General features: G+C 49.8%; 6 protein-coding genes and 1 non-coding gene across 7 annotated transcripts; 3 read left to right on the top strand and 4 right to left on the bottom strand.

Moving 5' to 3' along the window:
* Window positions 1-996: 996 nt before the first annotated feature.
* On the bottom strand, window positions 997-2,946 carry FVEG_05494 (RP/EB family microtubule-associated protein). Its single transcript, XM_018893729.1, has 4 exons — window positions 2,615-2,946; window positions 2,461-2,532; window positions 2,117-2,229; window positions 997-2,061 (listed from the first exon to the last, which is right to left on the bottom strand). The coding sequence occupies exons 1-4, from the start codon at window positions 2,626-2,628 to the stop codon at window positions 1,532-1,534; spliced, it is 729 nt and encodes a 242-aa protein (XP_018750623.1). The 5' UTR covers window positions 2,629-2,946; the 3' UTR covers window positions 997-1,531.
* Window positions 2,947-3,131: 185 nt separating this feature from the next.
* FVEG_05493 (ATP-dependent RNA helicase DRS1) lies at window positions 3,132-5,732 on the top strand. The gene is made up of 2 exons (XM_018893728.1): window positions 3,132-4,832; window positions 4,882-5,732. Exons 1-2 carry the CDS (start codon window positions 3,219-3,221, stop codon window positions 5,650-5,652), a joined length of 2,385 nt encoding a protein of 794 aa, XP_018750622.1. The 5' UTR covers window positions 3,132-3,218; the 3' UTR covers window positions 5,653-5,732.
* A 209-nt stretch (window positions 5,733-5,941) lies between these two features.
* FVEG_05492 (hypothetical protein) lies at window positions 5,942-6,896 on the bottom strand. The gene is made up of 2 exons (XM_018893727.1): window positions 6,658-6,896; window positions 5,942-6,602 (listed from the first exon to the last, which is right to left on the bottom strand). Exons 1-2 carry the CDS (start codon window positions 6,794-6,796, stop codon window positions 6,109-6,111), a joined length of 633 nt encoding a protein of 210 aa, XP_018750621.1. The 5' UTR covers window positions 6,797-6,896; the 3' UTR covers window positions 5,942-6,108.
* A 2,801-nt stretch (window positions 6,897-9,697) lies between these two features.
* Window positions 9,698-12,389, bottom strand: FVEG_05491 (2-isopropylmalate synthase). Its single transcript, XM_018893726.1, has 6 exons — window positions 12,143-12,389; window positions 12,047-12,083; window positions 11,930-11,994; window positions 11,832-11,874; window positions 10,188-11,774; window positions 9,698-10,136 (listed from the first exon to the last, which is right to left on the bottom strand). The coding sequence occupies exons 1-6, from the start codon at window positions 12,148-12,150 to the stop codon at window positions 10,026-10,028; spliced, it is 1,851 nt and encodes a 616-aa protein (XP_018750620.1). The 5' UTR covers window positions 12,151-12,389; the 3' UTR covers window positions 9,698-10,025.
* A 710-nt stretch (window positions 12,390-13,099) lies between these two features.
* On the top strand, window positions 13,100-16,695 carry FVEG_05490 (hypothetical protein). The gene is made up of 2 exons (XM_018893725.1): window positions 13,100-13,355; window positions 13,405-16,695. The coding sequence occupies exon 2, from the start codon at window positions 13,776-13,778 to the stop codon at window positions 16,272-16,274; it is 2,499 nt and encodes an 832-aa protein (XP_018750619.1). The 5' UTR covers window positions 13,100-13,355; window positions 13,405-13,775; the 3' UTR covers window positions 16,275-16,695.
* FVEG_15651 lies at window positions 16,447-16,528 on the top strand. The gene has a single exon. It is a non-coding gene; the product is annotated as a tRNA-Ser (tRNA).
* Window positions 16,501-22,901, bottom strand: FVEG_05489 (hypothetical protein). Its single transcript, XM_018893724.1, has 4 exons — window positions 22,650-22,901; window positions 22,458-22,480; window positions 17,792-22,399; window positions 16,501-17,741 (listed from the first exon to the last, which is right to left on the bottom strand). Exons 1-4 carry the CDS (start codon window positions 22,707-22,709, stop codon window positions 16,901-16,903), a joined length of 5,532 nt encoding a protein of 1,843 aa, XP_018750618.1. The 5' UTR covers window positions 22,710-22,901; the 3' UTR covers window positions 16,501-16,900.
* Window positions 22,902-23,118: the final 217 nt, after the last annotated feature.

The following is a 23,118-nucleotide window of genomic DNA, read 5'->3' as shown; positions in this document are numbered from 1 at the left end:
GCTTTACTTTTATACCTGTGATTTGACAAATTGGTATTGAACATGGGCTAAAACAACCACCATCTCCGCGCCAATAGTGTCCGATGCCCTTCAGTGGTTATTTCTGCAATAATGACGAATCTTGAAGTACCTCCGGCTGAGGTATGTGAGTCATATCTACATCTAGAGCAGAGAGCATAGATGCTCCTGTTAATCACATTGACAGGCAAATATGTTGACTGTGTGAGTCAAATAATGTTTCAATTGAGCGGCCATGGTCGAAACTCATGAGCTATCAATGCCATTATATGCTTCAATCAGTAATAGTCGAGCTGTATATGCCAGTTTTGTGATTGTAACTATCTGAACTAAATTCTTTGATAATGTAATCTGACATTGAGCAATGTTCTCGTGATCGACTGATACAGCACAATCATACACAACACCCAAACCGGTTTCGAATCATGCACTTATCTTCAACTACAATCATTCTGATGTTAGATACCTGATCATAGGTGATATGAAAGGATTTCTGATTACGAAACATTGCGCTTGAAGAATCACTTCATAGTTTCATTACAAATCGCTTCGCATCCTGCCATTGTTCTTAGGCTCTAATTTACATATCATACGATGGTCCCTCTTGGTGGCCTTGATAGAACACCCAAAAGAGACTTGGTTTCTCTCGGATCCGTTTTTCAGTATAGATCGTGAAATTACATCAATCAACATACCTTAAGATCGAATGGTCGTGGTAATACCCGAGAGACCTACATGAATGATAATAGGACTTGGAGGAGCAAAGACAATTTGAAGTCTGTACAAGTGGATAGACTGATCTCACTCATATCATGGCCTTACAGGAATATCCTGCATTTATCGCATTTTCCCAGGGTTCTGGTGGTATACATAACGAGCATGGCTTGTAATGGGCAACTGTCCTGTGCTTCAACGTGTTCTTCGTCTTTGTAAACGATTCTATAGCTCTGACAATCTGAAGTTGGGCAGAACTCTATGGGGCAATCGCTCACCTTGCGCTCAAAATGTATTAGTAGCATATTATTCCACAGGCTGTCAGCTTGAATATCATTTATATCACACTCCAGCCCAAATAATGTTTACTTTGGGTATCTCGACAGTTTATGTACAAAGTCATCACATTACGCTAACAAGTCAGATCAGCCATGCTTGCTTGTTTCTATACTTCCCCAGTTTGACTTTGACTTTCATGGTCTCGGCTCGTCCCGCTCCCAGTTGCTGGCCACAACGTTACCCGTAACACGGCGACACAAGCTCGAGTGTCCAACAAGATCAATTTTTACGCTCATTCTCGAGTACTCTATGTGAGTCCCGGAACAAGTACAGACACAACCTTCGCTTCTAGAGCCAAATGCTGTCCTCCATCAGCTCAGCGAACTCCTTTCCCAAAGGGTTTGGGTCACAACTCCATATCCATGTCCTGTTTAACTCGTGCCAGAGAAACCAGTGTCACCCCAGCCCAAATCGTGGTCGCGTTAAGTACATCTTCCAGCCTTTGATGCCATCAACAAGTCTAAAAGGTCTCTTGGTCATCGAGACCCTCGCCCTCGGCAGGAATCTCGAATCCTTCCTCTGTTGAGTAAAGGATAGTTTGGATCTGCTTTACGAGGCCATCCTCTTGCTTCTCCAGCTCAGGGTCCTCGTCAACGGCCTGTTGAACAAGTAGCTCAATATCCCGCAACTTGCTGAAATAGAAATCTCGTTCCCTCTCCAGACCTGTGACGGTCTCCTTCAATGTGGCATTTTCTTGCTGAAGAGCTGCGGTAGCGGGTCCAGCGGCCTTTGCAACTCGGGGTCCACCACTGGGGGTACCGCTTCCCACGCGGCGAGCGGCGCCAGTGCTAGCAGCAGGTCGGGGTGCGGCGGCTGCGGGAGGCATTGAGCCACCTTTTCGGCGGGCAACGGCATCGTACTCGTGGTCGGGGAAGTTAAGATCCCAAAATCGCTTTGTCCACTGGAGGAACTCGAGGTTGTCCTGCATCTTGCACTTGATAAGTGCGGAGACAGGAATAGGCTTGTCAATTTGGTGCTTGGTAAAGGTGTCTAAAGACACGTCAGCACGTTGTTTGTTGACAAAAGTGTAAAACGAATGACTGACTTTGCAAGACCTTGAAATTTTGAATATACAAGTATTCAGAGTTCACATTGAACTTGACCTTTGACATGGGGACGTCCATGTAGATACTGTCAAAGACCTGGCAGAGGGCAGCACTAGAAAGGCGGTGTTAGAAAGTGTCATGATCTAGATGATGATGCGTGCTTGTGTGGTGGTTGATATATCAGGATCGACATCCACGTGAATCTCCCTGGTAGTGGTCATGATAGTGATCGCGGGGTTGTTTGGTGTTGTTGATAATCCCTTGCTTCGATCATGGCATGTTGCAACACGACGCAGCGATCCGTGACGAGGGGGCGGGGCAAACAAAAGATGGATGGACTCACCCAGTACCGCATTGCTCAACCTTTGTAATGTTAAGCTGAAGGAGGCTGTTGAGCCATGCAACTAGCTCTTGTCTGTGGCATTATGCATTAGTATGTAAACAATATTTGGAGGTAGCTAGCTGTCTTGTAAACAGCTCCAGATGGCATCACCAACCTCGACTCGCCCATTTTGAACTGATTGTTTATTTGTTGTAGGGTGTGGTGTATTATTCGGATTCGTGAGAGCGCAAACAAGCGACGTAGGAGAAGGGCGAAAGGCGTTCGTTTCTAGAGGATATCGAGTCGAGAAAAGAAAACAAACTGAACGAGGGCGCAAAAGGGAAGCTAAGGAGATTGCGTTCGTCAGGTTAAGTTGGGGAGAAATTAAAAGCAACCGTCCTCGCGCTGATTCCACGAAGTTGTTCATGGGTAGCCTGTCGCCCAATCAACCAACCGGTCGTTGGTGGGGGGTACCCAGAGGGACCAGCGCATCCACTGTGTTATTGCTGATTGTGTTTGACACAGAAGGTACCGCCACGTACCGCAACGCTAGAACCCCTCCTAACCCCCGCTACGTTCCCTAGAGCTTGCTCCAGCCAGCGGAGTCACGTGTCGAGCCGTCCATCGACGATTAGGAAAGTAGCAAGCTCTCACCGCCAAAATTTCGAAAAGCGGCAGAAAAAAAAGTTCGAGATTTACTGTGAAAAGTACCCCACTGCTTCTGTCGCGTCTGCAAATCTTGATAGAAGAGCTGTACGAATGCCTTTTAATCCGACAAAATGGCGCCCTCACAGAAGCGAAAACCTGCGCAAGACGATTTTATCTTTACAATTGACGACAATGACGATATTCCGGTCGACGAGGAGGAAGTGACCGTGGAACCTCCCAAGAAGAAGGCCAAGACCAGCAAAAAGTCAAAGAAGTCAAAGCGTGCAGCCAGTCCTGAAGATGACGAGGAGGAGAATGGTGTAGAGGGTATTTGGGGATTCAATGATGACGACGATGGTGCTATGGACTCCGAATTCGAGTTTGGCGCTGAAGAAGCTGCCGACCTTGGTACAGTAGAATTCGAGGGATGGGGTTTCGATGGCGCAAAGAAGGGTATGGCTGTTGAAAAGAAGGGCGTTGATCTGGATGAGATTATTCGAAGGCGTCGCGAAAAGAAGCTTGGCAAATCTGACCCCGAGGAGACTGCCGATGCTGAAGAAAACGAGGCCATGGATGTTGATCTGGACGACGATGATGACGAGGTTCTCGCAGACGACGCATTCGGTATGAACGTTGCTTCTGATGTTGAGGAATCTGGTGACGAGGAGGACGAAGATGATCAGGATGAATCTGGAGCCGAAGACAAGGATGAGGAAGACGACGAGGAAGACGATGATGCTGCATCAGACAACGACTCTGTCGCTACTCCCACAGGTCACCCAGATGACGATGCTTCCGACGATAGCGACGATGAGGAGGACGCCGAGGAGGAAGCTAAGCGAAAGGCTTTCTTCGCCCCGGAGGAAGAGGAGGCATCTGGCAAGAAGAATGCCTCGTCTTTCCAGGCCATGTCTCTGTCACGTCCAATTCTCCGTGGTCTTGCTACAGTAGGCTTCTCCAAGCCTACGCCCATTCAAGCCAAGGCAATCCCTATAGCACTGATGGGTAAAGATCTTGTTGGTGGTGCTGTCACTGGTTCCGGAAAGACTGGTGCCTTTATTGTTCCTATTCTGGAGCGTTTGCTATACCGACCCAAGAAGATTCCCACCACTCGCGTTGTTGTTCTCACTCCTACTCGTGAATTGGCTATCCAATGTCACGCTGTCGCCACAAAGCTTGCTGCCTTCACTGATATCAAGTTCACTCTTGCTGTCGGTGGTCTGAGTCTCAAGGCTCAGGAGGTTGAGCTGAAGTTGCGCCCAGATGTCATTATCGCTACTCCTGGTCGTTTCATTGATCACATGCGAAACTCTGCCAGCTTCAACGTTGACACTGTTGAGATTATGGTCCTTGATGAAGCTGATCGTATGCTTGAGGACGGTTTCGCGGACGAACTTAACGAAATTCTCACAACACTCCCCAAGTCACGTCAAACCATGCTCTTCTCCGCTACCATGACATCCACAGTCGATCGCCTCATCAAGGTCGGTCTTAATAAACCTGCCAGGGTTATGGTGGACTCTCAGAAAAAGACTGTTACTACACTGGTGCAAGAATTCGTTCGCCTGCGCCCTGGCCGAGAGGAGAAGCGAATGGGTTACCTGGCACACGTCTGCAAGAACATCTACAAGGAGCGAGTTATTATATTCTTCCGACAAAAGAAGGAAGCTCATCGAGCTCGAATTATCTTTGGCTTGCTTGGTCTCTCATGTGCTGAGCTTCACGGTAGCATGAACCAAACACAGGTTAGTCTTATTCTGTCTCGCAGCTATGACCATCACTAACACTATTTAGCGTATCTCAAGTGTTGAGGACTTCCGAGACGGCAAGGTGGCGTACCTATTAGCCACCGATCTTGCTTCCCGTGGTCTTGATATCAAGGGCGTCGATACCGTCATCAACTACGAGGCGCCTCAATCACTAGAAATCTACGTCCACAGAGTTGGTCGAACAGCTCGTGCTGGTCGTAAGGGTACTGCCTTGACATTAGCTTCTGAGAATGACCGCAAGGTCGTCAAGGCTGCTGTGAAGGCTGGCAAGGCTCAGGGCGCCAAGATTGTCAGTCGACAGATTGAAGCCGCAGAAGTTGATGCCCTTCAAGCTCAAATCGATGAGATGGATGATGAAATTGAGGAGATCATGCAAGAAGAGAAGGAAGAGAAGCAGCTCGCCCATGTCGAGATGCAAGTCAAGAAGGGTGAGAACCTCATCCAGCATGAGGCCGAGATCAAGGGACGACCTAGGCGAACATGGTTCGAGTCTGAACATGACAAGAAGCAGTCTAAGCAGGCCGGCAAAGCTGAACTCAACGGCATGAGAGAGGCGATGAAGAAGAAGACGGGCAAGCTAAGCAACAAGGATAAGAAGCGCCTTGACAACAAGCAACTACGTGCCGAGGGTGGCGGAGAGTGGAGGAAGGGTAAGTCGTCAGAGGCTGACATGAAGGCCCGACATAAGGAACAGGCCAAATCAAGGGCCAAGGGCCGGGCGACTAAGGAGGGAGGCAAAGATGCCGCCCCTGGCAAACCCAAGGGAAAGGGAAGAGGCGGTGGTAAGAGGAGATGAGCTAAAAGTCTAGAGGAGTTTATTGGCAGCGATGTATAGGTAGTTTTAGGTTAATTATATCCATGACCATACACAATCCGTCTTCCTCTTCCTCTTTCGAGGGGTACCTAGCCTGATTCGGCGCCTGTGAGGAATGTTGCAATAAGGTTTGAAGGGACTGGACGTGCCTGTAGATCTATGCAACCGTGATCGGCAATCTGACGTTTACTTGACGCTAAGAGGTTGACGAATCCGTCCAACACTCGCACTTTTCAGGGCCGTACATTACGTATTATCACAATTCATTGGTTGAGAAAGTTCATAAACAAAATTTACTATATTAAGTATCAAGGAGTGTGTAATCGTTCGCTATAGCGCTAGCACCATTGCTTTTGTTGTAGGAAGCACGGTTGATATTGCTTTCATCATTTGTAAAAGAATATCCTCATAACTTCATTCGTAAAAGGGGGTCCAAACTTAGAGACTAAGGGCAGGAATGCCGATGGACGCCGCGACCTGGCTTTGGACTCTGAGGAGGTTGACAATGGCATTGTCGAGGCCAGTGATAGTGGCACTGCCGCCAATATTCGCAGCTCGTACAGCAGCCGCGAGGAGGAGAACAGGGCTAACAAAGGGATTGATGGCAGCCTTGACAGCGTTGATCTCAGACTGGAAAGCAGCTCTTAGAGCGGGAGTCAGGTCTGTGACCGTGATGGAGATAGTGGCTCCGAGGTTCTCAAGGATGTCGATAACAACGAGGATAGAGGCAGTGAGTGTGACGATCTGTTGGTTGGTGAGGCCAATGGCTTGGGCCGCAACACCACCAGCTGCTCCTGTAGTGACGCTGACAATCGTGGTTGTGGAAGCGGCCAGGCCTTGGAGGATGGCTTGGTAATTGGCCTCGAGGTCAGCTTGGATTTGTGCGATAACCTGCGCATCTACGTTGTTCTTGATAAGAGCAACGTTTTCATCTGCAGTAGTTCGTTAATATAGTTAAAGTTGAAGTGTTTTCAAGAAGTGGCTTACCGATCTGGTTCAGAGTTACCGCGGATGAGCCAGATAGAATGTCAACTGAAGACTTGATGGTTCCTGCGACAGTTTGCTGCCGGCGGAAAGGAGAGGCCGTGGCAAAGGAAGCAAGAGTGAGAAGGCTGAGAAACTTCATGTTGATTGTGGTAGTTGAAGTAAACAAGTAAGTCTCAAGTGTGTGATGAGTTTATGAGTTGTGAGTGAAGTGATGATAATGGTGATATTTCCATGTGCCAGACCAAGCAAATTATATAGACGACTTCACTCCAACACAGCAGTCTTGTTATATGCTAATACGCATACGGAATGGTTAACTTATGATGAAAGTATACATTAAATGGCTTATTGATTGAGAGTTGATATTGGATAAGGGGAAGATGGAGTCTATTCTGCCTGCAAGGGAAAAAAGCTAATGTGTCATTTTTACCGAGACGCCGAGATCTATCTGACCGAGTGGCAGAAGTCGATGGTATCATCAATCAAACCGCCACCCTCGATCTCAACAACCATCACCCACAGCTTATCGAGTCCAACCTAACAGGTTTTGAGCAACCCTCCCGAGCAACATTCCAAAGCCCAGACACACATCACAGCTCTAGACTGAACCCCATTCCATCACCCCAAAGTCAACTTTGACAGTTTCCTTCAGAGACTAGACCTACTGCAGTCTCGGACCACGCCGTTGCCGCCGGGCCGTTGCTACGAGGCACTCGCCCGGATGTGCATGCGGTACTACCCTTTCGAGAGAAACACGCATGTTGGTGAGGTTCAACTTGACGTCTGGAACGCTCGATCGTGTCTCATCTTTTGAGTTTGTTGGGAGGCGGCCATTGAGAGAGGAGGAACTTCTCCATGCTTGAGACAACGGTGATAGTCGGGCATTTTTTGATCGAGCGGCAGACGAGGTGACTTGGGCATGGATGTCTGAGGTTGGTAAAGCCTATTACAAAAGTGCCCCGGCACTATCTTGGTTCCTGGGGTTAGTTCAAGACGTGCCGTATCTGTCTCCCGGCACTAATGTCTAGATGCAGAGAATTGGCTTAGACTAAACTCGGGGGTTTTCAAATCAACAATTCAGTTCTAAACATAAGTTTAGCCGCCTCGATCAAAAAGCTCAATCCTCCGCTTGGTGTCTCGGAGCAAGAATGTTAGGTCATGCTCTTTCAGCCACTTGGCTAATAAACACAATGATCTTCAAGGCCTCGAAACTTGGAGCACCTGTGCAATCTTGGCGCTGCACAAGATCACAAATCGGATATCTAGATTGTGAATACTGCTGCAGCTCTAGATATGTGATGGACACCCTGATGCCACCTGTAAAGGCAGGGTTAAAAGAACCAGTCGGCTCCCGAGTTGTCGTGAGGGCTGCCTGTGTGTCTTAGACAACCGTCACTTTGCCGTTATTTGACAACCGGGAAATATTCCGGAACTATCCGTTGTCTCACATATAAGCCATCTTCGCGGTGGTTTCACTACTTGTGGAATATGTTGCATCACAGATCTGGACCAGAACAACTGCAGCTTCACGGCGCAGTGTGTTCTAGGCCACGGATGGAGAGTCTGACTTACAACATCTTGATCATGTCTGAGACAATTCTCTCACTCCAATAGATCTGGGAAAAGTCAGATCCAAGTAGTCAAGCTGTAAGAATTCGGAGATATGTTTGAGGGTATTCAGCTTCGTCTTGTGATCGATAGATCGGTGAGATCGAGATGTGATGCGGAGTTTAGGCTTCATACATATATGTTGGCTGCATATGCCACATCTGAAGATCCGCAATTAATATACGGATGGGCGATATCTCTGTTTGAGACTGCATAACCTGTGAACTGTAGGCTCATGCAGGGCAGACATAGTCCCTATTCAGTAATGACCAGAAGCTTGAGGTCTGGCGCTCGTAACTCATCCAATCTACGTAGCTTGGCCTTCAGCAACATGTGTATGATAACCATTCATAATTATTCCGGTTTCTATTGCTTAGAGTCGGGCTGAGTTCGTCTCTTGGTGGTGCATATCGACTTGGCCTACCCAGAGTTGTGCTGCATGTTGACTTACATACTTGGTCACTCCAAATTACTCTGATCCCTCAGCAGCATTGACTTTAAAAACATTTCCCACTAATTAGCCACGTTGTTCAACGGGTACTGTTTATCTGAATGGGCAGAGAGTCCGCAGGAAACTTACAGGTAGTCTTCAAGCCGTGAATTCAACGTGTCTACCTCGTTAATCGACGGAGAGTTACGCATGAATCGGGAAACAGTATGTGAATCGTCAGACAAAGTTTCTATGTGATCTGCCAAGAAAAACTGCATCTATGTTTTATCTCCCCGCGTCAAGCTGAGCAATAGTGCACAGTAAAGGGGGTGGGAGCTCCTTTTCAGCCATCTCGGAGTGTACACACCATAAGCTCGATCAACTCGATGAAGAGTACCGATGTCAGTTTGTCTTAATCCTGAGCAATTAGAGTCTCTCGGGATGTTATACTTCAACTTCCTAATCACCGGTTGGCATTCCAATGGCCTGAATAAGCTCATGCCTCGTAGATCCAGATCTTAAACCTAAACTCTATTGCATTGAGATCGACATTGCCACCACATCACATTCTCAGCGGTCAACCAAGCCTCCAAGCCTCTCTTGTCTTGATAGGCTTCCTTGAAATCTTGATGCTCAGCTGATGAGTGTTTGAGACAGGTTCTGGATCAGCTACTAGGAACGGTATAGAAGCGTTGACCACTTTCGGCCGTTTTGATGTGGTGGCGGATAAGAATCTTGATCTATCAGGCCAAACCACAACCCTACTATTGAACGTAGAGAGTACTCTGTTTCATTGCATTGGTCACTGCCTCTGAAGTTGGATGTCCATGGTGGCAGTTGCGTTCAAGAGGCGGAGGGCATCGTCACTTGTTCCAGCCCCTTTAGCACAACGGGCAAAGATACTCGGGGGCCATCAGAGACACCACTGGGCTTTTGCTGTAACGTGACATGAGCCGCCGTCATTCAGTAGCTTACGTACGCTTGAGAAGTCTTTGGAGATTACCGAGCACGATTGAATCGAAGACATATGATGATGAAGCATGATGCAGGAATCAAATCAGGGTACGGACCAAGAAACCAGGAAGAGACACATGGCGCAAATTCCATCTAGCATGACGATATCGAACCTCTGATCAAGTCAATTATCTTCAATCTTTGACTAACTCCTCAAGATGACAAAGCTTTTCAGCACCCGCGCCCCCTCATTCATATGAACAACATGAACTAACTGTACAAAAATGCCAAGCGGTTCGCGGCAGATCGAGAGCCAAGCCCCCTTTTCAATTTTTCTTTTCCTTTCTTTTCTTTTCTTTCTTCGGTTTCATTCACTTTACATGCCATTGGCCTTCTCCTCCAGAATTGACACCACACTAGGGGTCTCTTGAGGAGCAGGAGCATCAGTGGCCTTCTGAACAGGACTGGCGGGTCTGCTAGTGACGAACTGCATATCACGTCAGTATTGATTTCCCGATAGAGGTTGGTGAAGACTTACGTTGCTAGCTGCGCTCAGGAGAGCGATCAGAGAACTCTGTACCACATCCTCGTGGATGCCAACACCCCATACTGACTGCTTGCTACCAACGGGCTTGCACTCGATGTATGAGGCAGCCTTGACACCGCGTCCCTCGCCAATGGCGTGCTCCTTGTAGTCATTGACATCAAACTCGATGTTAAGCTCCTTGAGGGCGGAAACCATGCTGGAAATGGGACCGTTACCACGGCCACGCAGCTTCAACTCCTTGCCATTCACCAGCAGGACGCCATCAAAAATACGGATAAAGTCCTTGGTGTCTTGGGTCCTGCCGTGGGCTGCGGGGGCAGGAGATCGTGATCGGTCAGGGGTGATGCTGTAGTCCACCAGGCTGAAATGAGGGTTGTTGTTGAGGAAGTATGTGTTCTCAAACAGAGAAGTGATCTCGCTGGCTAGCAGCTCGCGTCCGACCTCCTCGCTCTTCTTCTGGACGACCTTGGAGAAAGCGACTTGGAGACCACGGGGGAGATCAAGCTGGAGCTTGGTGTGCACGATGAAAGCGCTTCCTCCCTTTCCAGACTGAGAGTTGACACGGATGATGGCCTCGTAGTTGCGACCGATATCTCGAGGGTCCAGGGGTAGGTAGGGCATGCCGTTCCAGGGGTCCTCGTGGCCCAGACCCTTGGCCTTGCGGTCCTGGAAACCCTTCTTGATGGCATCTTGGTGGCTGCCAGAGAAAGCAGCGCATACCAGGCTGCCGCCGTAAGGAGCACGTTGGTGGACGGGGATCTTGGTGCATGACTCGACCATGTCGATGACTGAGTTCAGGTCGGAGAAGTCAATGTTAGGGCTGACACCTTGTGTGTACAGGTTAAGAGCCAGAGTGACGAGATCGACGTTTCCGGTTCGCTCGCCGTTACCGAACAGACAACCCTCTACTCGGTCAGCGCCGGCCATTTGAGCAAGCTCAGCAGCAGCAATACTGCATCCACGGTCGTTGTGGGGATGCAGAGAGATACAAACATCCTGTCTGTCGCCAATGTTGTTGCAGAAGTATTCGATCAGATCGGCGTAGACGTTGGGTGTCGCCAGTTCCACTGTGGCGGGGAGGTTCAGGATGATCTGGTCGCCCTTGGTCGCATCAGGTCCCCAAGCAGCCTTGACAGCCTGGCAGACTCTCACAGCGTAGTCAGGGTCTGTGTCTGAGAAGCACTCAGGAGAGAACTCGAATTGCCAGTTGGTGCCAGAAGCCTCGGGGTTATCCTTTGTCAGAGATCTGACCAGCTTGGTGCACTCTACAGCAAGCTCCAGGGTCTGCTCCTCAGTGTAGCCAAAGACTACTTGACGGAAGCATGCGCTTGTGGCAAGATAGATGTGAATGATGGCGTTCTTAGCTCCGCGGACAGACTCGACGGTTCTGCGAATGAGATCGGGTCGGCAGGGAGACAGGACTTGTAGGAAGACGTCGTCGGGGACAGCTCCTGGGGTCTGGATCAGGCGCTGGGTGAAGTCGAAGTCGGTTTGGGAGGCAGAAGGGAAAGAGACCTCAATCTCCTTGTAGCCTAGATCGCAGAGCATCTTGAAGTATCGCCACTTCTCCTCGCCGTTCTATCATGAGAGGTCAGTCTCGTGTCGCAATTGGGCGCGTGGATGGGGAGAACGTACCATGGGATCGGGCAGACTCTGGTTACCATCGCGCAGACAGCTTCTTTAAGGGAATTAGTATTATTCAAGGGTCTCATGAGTGTCAATTGGCGACGTACGAAAGCCATCGAGGGGCCTTTTCGATGGTCTTGTCAGGCCATGTTCGATTTGGCAGTTTAGGAGGCTGAGCACGTTAATTAAAACATCACCTGAGATTGATTGAAAACAAAACTCACATTGAACGGCTTGTATTTCTTCCAGGGTTCCTTGAGCCTGGTAAGGAAAAAATGTTAGTATCATGGCATGTCTGAAAGGCCGATATCGCAACGTACATAGTCATATTGGCGATGGGATGTTGAAGAGCAACTTGATCTCAATTCCAAGCAGAGTGTGTCTGTCAAAAGTATGGGTAAAACTAAGGAAGAAGCTCGAATACAAATAGTTTCTGAGAATGAGACGTCAAAAAAAAGATTGAGTCAGTCAAAGTCAAAAAGTTTGAGTCACGGTAGCGGAGGCGGGGTAGTACGGAGTTACAGTAGGTAGATTTGATTTGGAGGCGCGCCCTGAGGTGGGTGGGAGGTTACAGCGAGTGAAAGGCAAGGTAATTGACATTTTTGGAGGGGCATTCCCTTGCAAGATGATACAATTGCTCTGCAGCTCTGCTTGTTGGTTTGCCTGTACCTTGTTTGCCCGCTGTTATCCGAATCCGGAGTCGGAAGAGGACCCATCAAAGGTTTACTAGTGAAGACTGGAGAAGAGGAATCCTTGTCATATTGAAGATAAACACGATTATTTGTATGTAAGTAACTGTAGAGAATTCATAGACTGGAGAATGAATTCATTGGAGGTGTTTTCAAGTTGAATGAGTGTTCTATAAAGAAACAGCTGAGGCATAGTCTAAAGACTGACATTGTTTGAAAGACTGTTCTTTTTATTTTACTGATACTCAGAAGCAATATACTGGTATCCATCCATACTTGAAGCAAGTACACGGCTACAATTAGCCCGATTAAAGTCATGGTAACACCGATCAACGGCATCGGCCTCAAGAAGACGGTCCGGTCGGTATCTACCTCAAATTCTCGGGGCTCAAAACTGGATCTCGGCATATTATGGATACCTCCGATTTTATCACAGGAGCCCGGTCTCACTGTCATCAGGTACGTACCTACAGCTAGCTACCTTACAGGCCCCATCTCATTAAATGGCCATGACTGATGACGTAAGGTCTGATCGGCACAGAAGAACTGCAACTGAGCTTGCAAGGTCTAGACTAGACAAGACTACCTAGACTAGACTAGGGTCACGAGCTACACTGTCTCTCTCTGTTGTGTCTCGGTCGGTATCTGAGAGCAGCAAAGTGAGCAAACCATCTTCAAATACACTGAGACTCGTCCAAATCATGTGCTGCCGTCATCATCTCCGCCGTTAACTGACAGCCCTGCCAGTGCCAGTGTCAGGCTGAGCAACCCCCCATCAGAAGACTCAGCCGCCTGAGATCTGTCCCTACCTCCACTCCAATAAATACATACCCCAACTTCCACTGTCAGCTGCCATCGCAACCCCGAGAGAGCCTCGTCTGACTCTACCATAGCCCAATTCGTATATAAAGTCGACAAGCTGGCGCCGTTCAGATTCTTCGGCCCCTATCGCCCTCATCCGCGTCACAAGCAGAGCCTCGCACGCTTCCTGTTCCCTCGCGCCGTAAGAGACCGATACCGTGAACGACTGCTCAATTTCCACCTCAACACTCTTCCGCGTCTCAAGCACAGGTTCCAGTCCCGAGTTTACCGATACATTGTTGAGCGCCAACGGAGGCGCGCGGATCAATCGCGCATTTTGGATATCGTGAAGCGGCAAGGGAAACAGCTCTGGCTAGGATCACAAGCGAATCGCCCCGTCAAGCATGCAAGGACCCGATCCAAGGGTTCAGTGGCGCACAAAACGCCCCAGACAGCAGGAATCATGATGGGATATGGCTCTGGCCGGGCTACGAGCCCTGGTGATGGCGAGAGAGGTTATAGGAGGAAGCGCTTGGCAGCTATGGCAGGAAATTTGTACAGAAGCGGCCAGGCCGCAGTGTCCGAGATCAAGGAGTCATATGCCCAGACCAGGGCAGGGCCTGCGGCTTCAGGACACGAGAACCACGGACGGATACACATCCCCGGCGCATTTCCAGATGTTGCGATCACAGTAAAAGGCGACTGCCAGATGGTACTGTTTCCCTCGTATGCGAAACAGCACACCAAACGTGATTGGGGCGAGATGGTGATGCACGACTCGGATGCGCCGCATGGAAGCATCAGAGATGAAGGCTTTTGGCGAAATGAATGGGAACGGAACGAAGATGAAAGAGCAATCATTGATGTCGACGTCCGAGGCTGGATCTATACACCTCACAGTGGTCCAATGACAAGGAGAAACAGAGTTCTCATCGGCCTGGCACGGCAGCTCAGTGGCATCCCCGCGCCAAGGGCAGACCAAACATATAATCCAGAGACTGGACTTCCACGTACACATCATCAGATACACGAAGAGCAAAAAGAGCAAGAGAAGATCAACTCTGAAGCTCGGCGCATTGAAAGAGTAGGACAGCGAGAGAAGCAGGTTGCATACCAGGGAGGCTTTAGTGAGAAGACGCCTGACAACGATGATCCTCTCACGGACAGTTTCTACTATCCTTCTCGTCAGGGTAACCAATCTCCAGATTCAGCCCCTTCCAGTCCAACGATGCCAGCCAAAACTATGACATCGAATACCACTACCAGCGAGATGAGCGAGAGTGATCTCATTCTGGCCAATGCCAATCTCATGGCTCGAATCGCCCCTTTCATGACAAATCCCTCTGTTGCTCTACCAGTCACTTTCTTCTTCTACAACAGCGAGAAGTCTCAATCAAAGACCGTCATGACCAACGATGCGGGCCATTTCGTCATTCGTGCTGCTCTTGACTTTGTCCCAACACATGTTAGAGTTCTGGCGGATGAAGACCTGTCAGCTATCCAAGAGATCAAAGTCATTGAACCATATGGAGTCAGCCTTATTAGCGACATTGACGATACAGTCAAGAAGTCCAATATTTCTGCGGGCGCCAAAGAGATCTTCCGCAACACGTTCATCCGAGATCTTGGTGAGCTCTCTGTTGAAGGTGTCAAGGAGTGGTATAATCGCATGGCCGACATGGGCGTAAGCATCCATTACTGTTCAAACAGTCCGTGGCAGCTTTTCCCAGTCCTAGCCAGTTTCTTCAAGATGCATGGCCTGCCACCAGGATCTCTTCATCTAAAACAATACAGCGGTATGTTGCAGGGTATATTTGAGCCAGTGGCAGAAAGAAAGCGATCTACACTTACTCGCCTACTACGAGATTTCCCTGAGAGGATGTTTATTCTTGTGGGTGACAGCGGAGAAGCTGATTTGGAGGTTTACACGGAACTTGCTCTTGCGAACCCAGGACGGATTCTCGCTGTCTTCATTCGAGATGTCACAACACCAGAGGAGACAGCATTCTTCAACTCCAACTCAGGATATGATTTTGGCCGACCAAAGACCCCAGCCACTTCTAGCAACGCTTCAAGAAACGTCTCAAGAAACCCTTCATACCAGAACCTCGGGCCTGGTGGACACCGGGGAGAAAACAAACCTCCTCCAGGCCCTACTATGGGAACTCTGATTGACTTCTCAGACGAGCCAGGAGAGACCAAGATCGATCGCAATGCGGCTCTCTCTCAAGTTCGAAATGCCAGTGCCAATGCCAACTCCAAGAGTGCCAGTACGACTGATCTACTTGGCGGACGTAAGCCACCTCCGCCCAGACCAGCAAAACCGGTTGCGTTGAGGAGTGCCAAGTCGATCACCGAGTTGAACAAGGGTCTCAGCAGGCAGAATTCTGATGAGATACCCCCACCGCCTCCGCCTCGAAGGCCAGCGGTGCAGGTTCGAGAGCCATCAGTGCCTCATCCTCTGAAGCAGATTCACAACTCCTCGCAGCAGAGCTCCGGTAGCAGCAATGGCGGTTTCAAAATCCCAGCGCGCTCTAATTCGGGAGATCGTCCTCCTCCACCTCCGCCACGACGACGCGGTACGCCCTCAAGCATCACCGAGTCAAACCAAAACCCACGTCTTCCACCACGACCACCTCAAAACATGGCCAATCTAGACGTAGACTACGATCCGCTCCCACCACCATCATCAAACCCCCCTCCGTCATTTGGTTCAGGAAGATCAGGGTATCAATCAGACGGCGGCAACACATCAACAGCAGGCTCGCCGACACTGGGTCCACAAGCAGTAAACAAGAAATTAGAATTATGGAGGAGGAGATTAGCACGAGCACACGAACAGTTAGACGGGCTAGGTGTGGCCCTGTATACATGGCGACGAGGAAACGATGTCATTGCAGAAGCAGAGGGGATAGTCAAACGAGCCCTCGCAGATATGGAGAGAAAGAGAAGGATGAGATAATAGCGACTCGAATCTATATACCAAGCATTTGCTATTCTCGATTCAACTTACACCGTTGTATACTACTATACTAGCGTCAGGATAGATGGGGAACTGGAGTTTGGATATCCACCACACTACGGATGCATCCACAACCAGAACTAGACACGACGATCACTATTCAATCAGCTAAGGCGCAGTGGCAGAGTGGTCTAATGCGATAGACTAGAAATCTATTCTCTTCGGAGGCGTCTGTTCGAATCAGGCCTGCGTCGATTGGTTTATCTTTTGTCCTTGTGCTGTACAAGGAATCATTTTTACTCCAGTCCCTGTTTTTCCCAGATGTTTTGCCACTCAACACTTAGACAGATAAATCCCAATACATCTCATCTCCGTAGCTGATTCCTGGCCACCAGGCTCATCATGGTCTTTCAAACACAGTCGCTTATGCATGTAATGCTTCTCGCTATATACTGCAAAGTTTCAAATCAAGTAGTAGACTCTCTCTAGATATTTAGACTGAGACGATGTTCTGATGAAAGCAAATAGATGACGGCCATAGGCCAATAAGTACAATTGTCTGCTATATTCGTTTCTAGATGAATCCAAACTCCAACTCCGCTTCATCACGTTGCATGTCGTAATTATCATCGAGGGTTCATATCACCTGCCAGATTCATATGCATGATGGCTTCAGCTGTCCAGTCCTCCTCGCTCTTCTCTCCCTTATTCTGCTGTTGCCAAAAGCTCACCTCTTCACGCCCGTCCACGCCTGGTAGCCGAATCTGGGGCGGCGCTTGACCGTTCCCTGGGATGGGCTCAGGTGGTGGAGGTGGTGCGTGGCCAGGAACAGGACGTCTGTGAACGAGGCCCTGCCCTTGCTCGGCACCACTATACCGTGAAAAGTCAGGGATGTCGAATCCTTGGTCAGGCTGGTGAGAAAGATTCAGCTGCGTCGGTGGTCCAGAGCCTGCAGATTGAGGTGGGTGCTCAAACTGTGCGTGCTGGAACCCTGTCGGTGTCTCTTGATCTGGAAGCTCAGAGACCATGGTCTGTGTTGGCTCATACTCATGACGAGGAGTTGCCTGGTCATATTCCTCCTGCTCCAAGATCTGAGGAGCTGGCTCGACGTTTCTCAAGCTGGAAGATCCTGGTGCTGCACCGCCTCCGCTTCGTACGCTGACCATGGATGCCCTAGCCTGGTCCATAACGTCACCTGCAGTAGATTCAGCATCCATATCGCGGATGGAGAACTGTGCGAGGGTTCTAAGCTTTCGGCTGACCCAGCCGCCAAGAATCTTGCCGCGCTGTTTCTCTCCTAGTCGAGATCGTGGGAAGTCTCCCTTGTTCACAAATGCGACAATATCAACAATGATCTGATGCTCATTCAGGATGGCATTGACGATAACAGGGACAATTGATGCCAAGTACGGCTTGCGGTTGACTTCAACGAGAACGACCACTAGACCACCAGCTTGGAATACAGCACTGTGTTTTTGTCAGCAGGTTTATTCATTGTTAAGAGCTTCATAACTTACCAGCCATTCTGCACAATATTTCTGTGGCATCGCTCCACGGAGTTCTCGATATCCATCGGGAAATGGCTCAAACCATTGATCTCGAAAGTCTCACCGATATTTCCGAGAACAAACAGAACCTGCATATCCACCAGAGCGCCGTTGGGTCCAATGGGTCGGCTAACATTGTGAAGGAATCCCAAGTCGCCTGTACGGATGTACTGAATGTTCGGATCTCCATCAACAGCTCGGCCGTCAAAGCGCTCAGCATCGAAAGCATCCTTGGAACCGTAGAAGGACTTGACACAGGCTTCAGAGTCAACCCATATCTCACCATACTCGCCATCAAGACAGTGGACTCTGCTCTCAGGGTTGATGATGGCGATTTGTGTCGATACAGGAACCATACCACTGTCCTGTACCAGCAAGGCAAGAGGATCTGATTCAGGGTCCACGGGAATAACCAAGCCACGACGAAGGGCTTGTGTATCAAGCCACAGTTCGATAGGCTCGATGCACATGTAAGATCGCGATGCAACCATGGGGTTCAGGACGTGCGAATACACTGTGTTGATAGCGGTTCTGTCCAGACCAGCTCCAGCAAAATGAAGCCTGACCTTTTGGAAGACATCAACTCTTGGTCGGCTCTCCGCAGTGATCATCATATTCTTGAGTTCGTGCAGCGTGAAACCCTTGGCTTGCATAGCAGCCATGGCATGGTCAAGCATCTGCGGTGTCGCATAAGTATCCTTAATCTTATATCTGGACAATGTGACAAAGAGAGACATGGGATTAGCCGCAAATTCCACTGGTGATAGGAGGTAGGTAGGTGTTCCGATGTAAATGCCCATTAACGCTGTATGGATGAAACCGAGACCAGTCGAGCTTCGTACACATCCGAGCACAGGCCTTGAACTGGTCATTTGGCAGGTTTCCTTCTGGACCTTGCACATGCCCATGATGGTGTCATGACCAAGCTGAACTGAAATACGTCGTTGGTCAGGGGTCCAGTATGTCCAAACAATAACAGGATAGCCCGGCCGGATCCAGGCTGGGTCAATGGTGAATCTCAAATCCCTCAGTCCACTGCTCTGCTTCGGCGGCTTGGTTGTGTTGTAGACCGAAGGGCTGGTGATTTTCAGAACCTGCGCTGATTGCTTGATATGACTGGCCACAGGCTTGACCTTGATAAGATGGTCCACCTCGGAGTTGACCAACACAGCCTTGACGTTGTAATCCGCCACGATATGGAGGAAAGCAGGAACATCCTCATTCAGTCGGTTCTGGTCGAGGGGCGCAATGGGGATGATGATGGCGCCCAAGCAGATACACGCATGGATGGCAAAAACAAACTCCTCTGAATGCGTATACATAAGGATGATATGGTCTCCAGGTCTCACCTTGACCTTGTTCTTCAGATACATAGCAACGGAGGCAACCTTGGTATCAAACTTCTTCCATGTAACGCCCTTACCTTCTCGACCTCTGCCGTCGATTGTGCAGTAGGCCAATTCTTCTGGCTGGCGGGCTACACGCCATTGAACAAGGTCAGAGATGCAGGAGAAGTTGTTCAATGGAGTTGATGTCCGGTCGTCAATAACCACTTCTCTTCTATCGACACCCGAGTATTGCTTGTCTGCTGGCAACAGAAACTCGGCACGCGAGTCTGAGGCCAATGGTGACCAAATACCACCCATAGGGTCCACGCCAATAGGAAGGTTAAGAACTGCATGTTCCACGCCAAACTTGACGTGCACACATGGAAGGTTGCCGAGATCGAATTCTCGGCGACAAAGCATGTTTCCAATTTCGCGTCGTCCATTTTTGACAACACGTGGCAACGTATTCGGTGCTGTGATCATAACGCAGTACAGTCTAAGATGATGCTCTCCAATGAGGACCTCCATACAACGCTCGGCCAACGACTCCAGGAGGGCAGTATCCGGTTGTCGTGGAGGCCCTCCAGAGGTCAACGGTGCCGTCGAGGCGGCTGCCGATTCCAACACCACAACTGGCAGGTGTTCATCATTGACAAAGACGTCAAATGCTGAACAGTCGTAGATCTTTGGAACATTCTTGACTATGCTCACAACGATATGTTGAACAAAGAAATACCGGTATTCGGCCAGTTCGTGCCCATGCTCAACCCACTCAACCTTTTGTCGAATGCGGTCTTCGTAGAGGCCTAGAACAAAGATTTTACCCTCAATAACGGTACCCAACAGACCAGTTCGAAGGAACTCGGGCTCCACAGGCTGGGGCGTGGGGTCACCTGGGTCGAACTTGTAAGGGCGGGCGTGGAAAATGAGCTCAGTGTTCTTTGGCTGTGCCCAGAAACCACCAGATAGAGAGGGAGAGTCTACCCAGATCTCACCCACAGAGTGGGGTGAAGCCAGTAAACCTGTTTCAGGATCGACCACACAGAGTGTGGCATCTGGTATGGGATATCCAAAGGCACCAACTCGAACCAACCTTGGATCTTCCGTCACCCTCTTGCGGGCCTCGTTTCCAATGGCTACTACCACAACTTCATTTGTTTTTAGAGCCTCGCGGTCCAAAAGAACCTCGCCAAGCTCATTCTTTGCTCTTTCTTCCGTTGTGGTGGTGCCTCCGCCACTCAGAAGGCTGCCAAAGCCATTGGAAATTGTAGGCTTCTCGGTTTCTTCCTTCTCTTCGCCATCTGAATCTGTTTCGTCTTCTAAGTCGAGCTTCAAAGGACAGCCCATGCGTTCTTCTCCTCCTAACCAGTCACGCACACTAATAACCATACCTCCATGCTCAGGCAGACAAAGCATGGGAGCAACAACCTCGCGAGCACGAGGGTTTCTTAATGGTCTGAGCCATCGATCAGCGAGAACTTCGTGAAACTGGCTATCTACTGTCAGGGTATCGATCAAGCAGAGTTTGATCATCTGGAAGTTTGGTTCCATTCCCTTCTTGAAGTTTCGGGTTATCAATGGCTCTTGCTGGTAATTATAAGCGGCTCGTTTCAGGCCAGGGTAGTCTGCGATCATGATGGTCGATTTGTACTTTGTAAGTAGATGGGCGTAGAGTCCAGGAACATCAACGGCTTTGTTGTCGAACCAAACAGTAGTATGGCCACCATACACCGTCAACAGCACGCTCAGAATCATACCAATGCCCTGACGGGGGTCAAGGTATGAGACCAGAATCTCGCTACTTGCGCCACCACCAATCAGTCGGCCGTTCTTATCCCGCAGAGACGGATTGAAGGTATCCCCTGGACCGTTGCCTGGAATTGTAGAGATAATGGCGCTAAGACAAGCCATTTGGTGCATGATGGTTCGGTGGCTGAGAACAACGCCTCTCAAATCTCCGGTTGGTGCCCTCGAAAACTCGATGTATGCCAGATCGGGGACGACCAAGGGCGGGACGTCATCTTTCTTCTTAGGGTGATAACTACCGAACTCGTTCGTCTTCCACCACTCGACACCCTTTGGCCATGTCAACTTTTGAGTTGTTATATCTCGCTGGAAGGCTTTGAGGTTGTTGTCGGTGGTTAGGGCCAGATGGGCTTGTGTTGTGGTAAGAATGTGATTCAAGCGTTGGTAGTCCTGCAAGTCGTTGATGGGGACAGCAACAACTCCGGCGATGAAGCATCCCAGCAAGGCAATTGCAAAGTCAATGACTTCAGAATCGCGATAGATAAGCGCAACTCGATCGCCACGGTATAAAGAGCTCTTGTCTCTGATAACTTGTGCCACCTTCTCGGCTCTGGACGCCAGCTTGTCCCACGTAATTGATGCAATTTCCTTGCCCTTGCTGTCCAGTACCCAATATGCTGGTTTCTTGGCGATAGTTCGGCCTCTATGTCGAAGGACAGCTGCGATATTATCGAACTTTGACATTGGCGTTGAATCGTCATGGGGGTCTTGAATAGCGAAGGGGACCTCGCGAGGGTCTAGTGGTAGTTGGTATTCGAGGGCCTCGGGAGGTGGGAGATCGTTGGTTGTGAGCATTGGCGGCGCCATGGCGGCAGTAGGAGAAAAGGCATCGCTGGAAGAGTATCGCTGCTGAGGTCCTCCATACTCGATAGTTTGGCCCTGATCATAATGCTGCTGTCCCGCGAAGTCCGAGAAATATCCTTGCGAGTCGAGTAGCGTGGTTGTTCGTCCATCAGGTTGCTGCTGCGGTGGTTGTTGATACTGTTGCTGCTGATACTGCTGATCAGGGTATGCGCCTTGCTGCTCTGGTCTGAAAGCATAGTCCCCCGATCTCATGGTACCGGTTCGGGTTTCAGGCTCAACGACGTGAGAGGGGGAGAAGAAGAGGGAGTCTCGGTGGGCAGCCGTTGATCCCGCAGCCATGGGACCTCCCGGTCGCAAAAGCGACGCCGGTGCCTGCTCCGGCGGAGGTCTCGGTAATTCTGAAGACGGGGCATAGCCAGAATGTGGTCGGTATATGGGTGAGTCTGGTGTATCGGGGATCGGGCCGCTGCTGGCGCCGAGAGAGGCATATGCAGCGGCGCGGTGGCCATCACCTGAAGGATGGGCCGAGTCATCGGGAGAGTGTATGCGTAGGCCAGACTGAGGTTCGGCGAGAGCAGCAATTTGAGGTGGAGGAGAACCGAGGAATTGAGAGAAGAGCTGAGTTCGTCGCTTCTGGTAGCTTTGGGCGCGTTAGTTTGAACGGTAAAGGTTAATGCCTGAGTCGCAGAGTTACTTGCCCCTTCTGTGTAATATCACCTTCCTACAGAGAACTCAAAGTTAGCCATGATATCTCGAAAAGATGATTGTTGATCGCATGCGACATCAACAAATGACCTTGGACCAAGCTCCAATGGCGTGCCGAAGCGTCCAAGCCAATGATTGGAATAAAGGTAGGAATTTGGTGAGCAATCAAGTGGCAGTTTACATACCTCAAGCTCGCGATCCAACTCTTCAAGGCGTTCTTGAAGCTCTGGATTGACTTCAGCCATGATGGATGGCGGTGTCGGGCGATGTGGCCGCTGCAAAGATGAAGGTTGGTGGGTTTATTTGAGGTTAGCCACGGACCTGAGTCTCACAGGTCCAGTGCCAGTCCGTCCAGTTGAAGGGACCCGACGGGATAGCAGAGTCTCGTGACGTAGTCTCAACTCAAGCCTTGGAGGGCGGGCAAGAGATTGCTCTTATTGGTTCTGTGACAGGGCCCGTTGGATGAAAGGGCGGGGTGCCCCTGGACTGTTTTGGCTGTATCACCATTCTAACCAGTTTTTTTAGCTGAGAATACGGTCCCTTGCGGGTTCATCCTCCCGTTGCCCCTCCTCTCTTGCAGCTCCAAGCATATGTTGGCCGCTAAATTTAGTGGCTGGTCACTGTTTTAGCGTGGCATTGGTTGCAGGAAGCAAG

This window comes from Fusarium verticillioides, chromosome 3 (genome assembly GCF_000149555.1).
Source record: "Fusarium verticillioides 7600 chromosome 3, whole genome shotgun sequence".
Classification (NCBI taxonomy): Eukaryota; Fungi; Ascomycota; class Sordariomycetes; order Hypocreales; family Nectriaceae; genus Fusarium; species Fusarium verticillioides.
The sequence above is the reverse complement of the archived record's forward strand: the minus strand, read 5'-3'. Positions and strand labels throughout refer to the sequence as shown.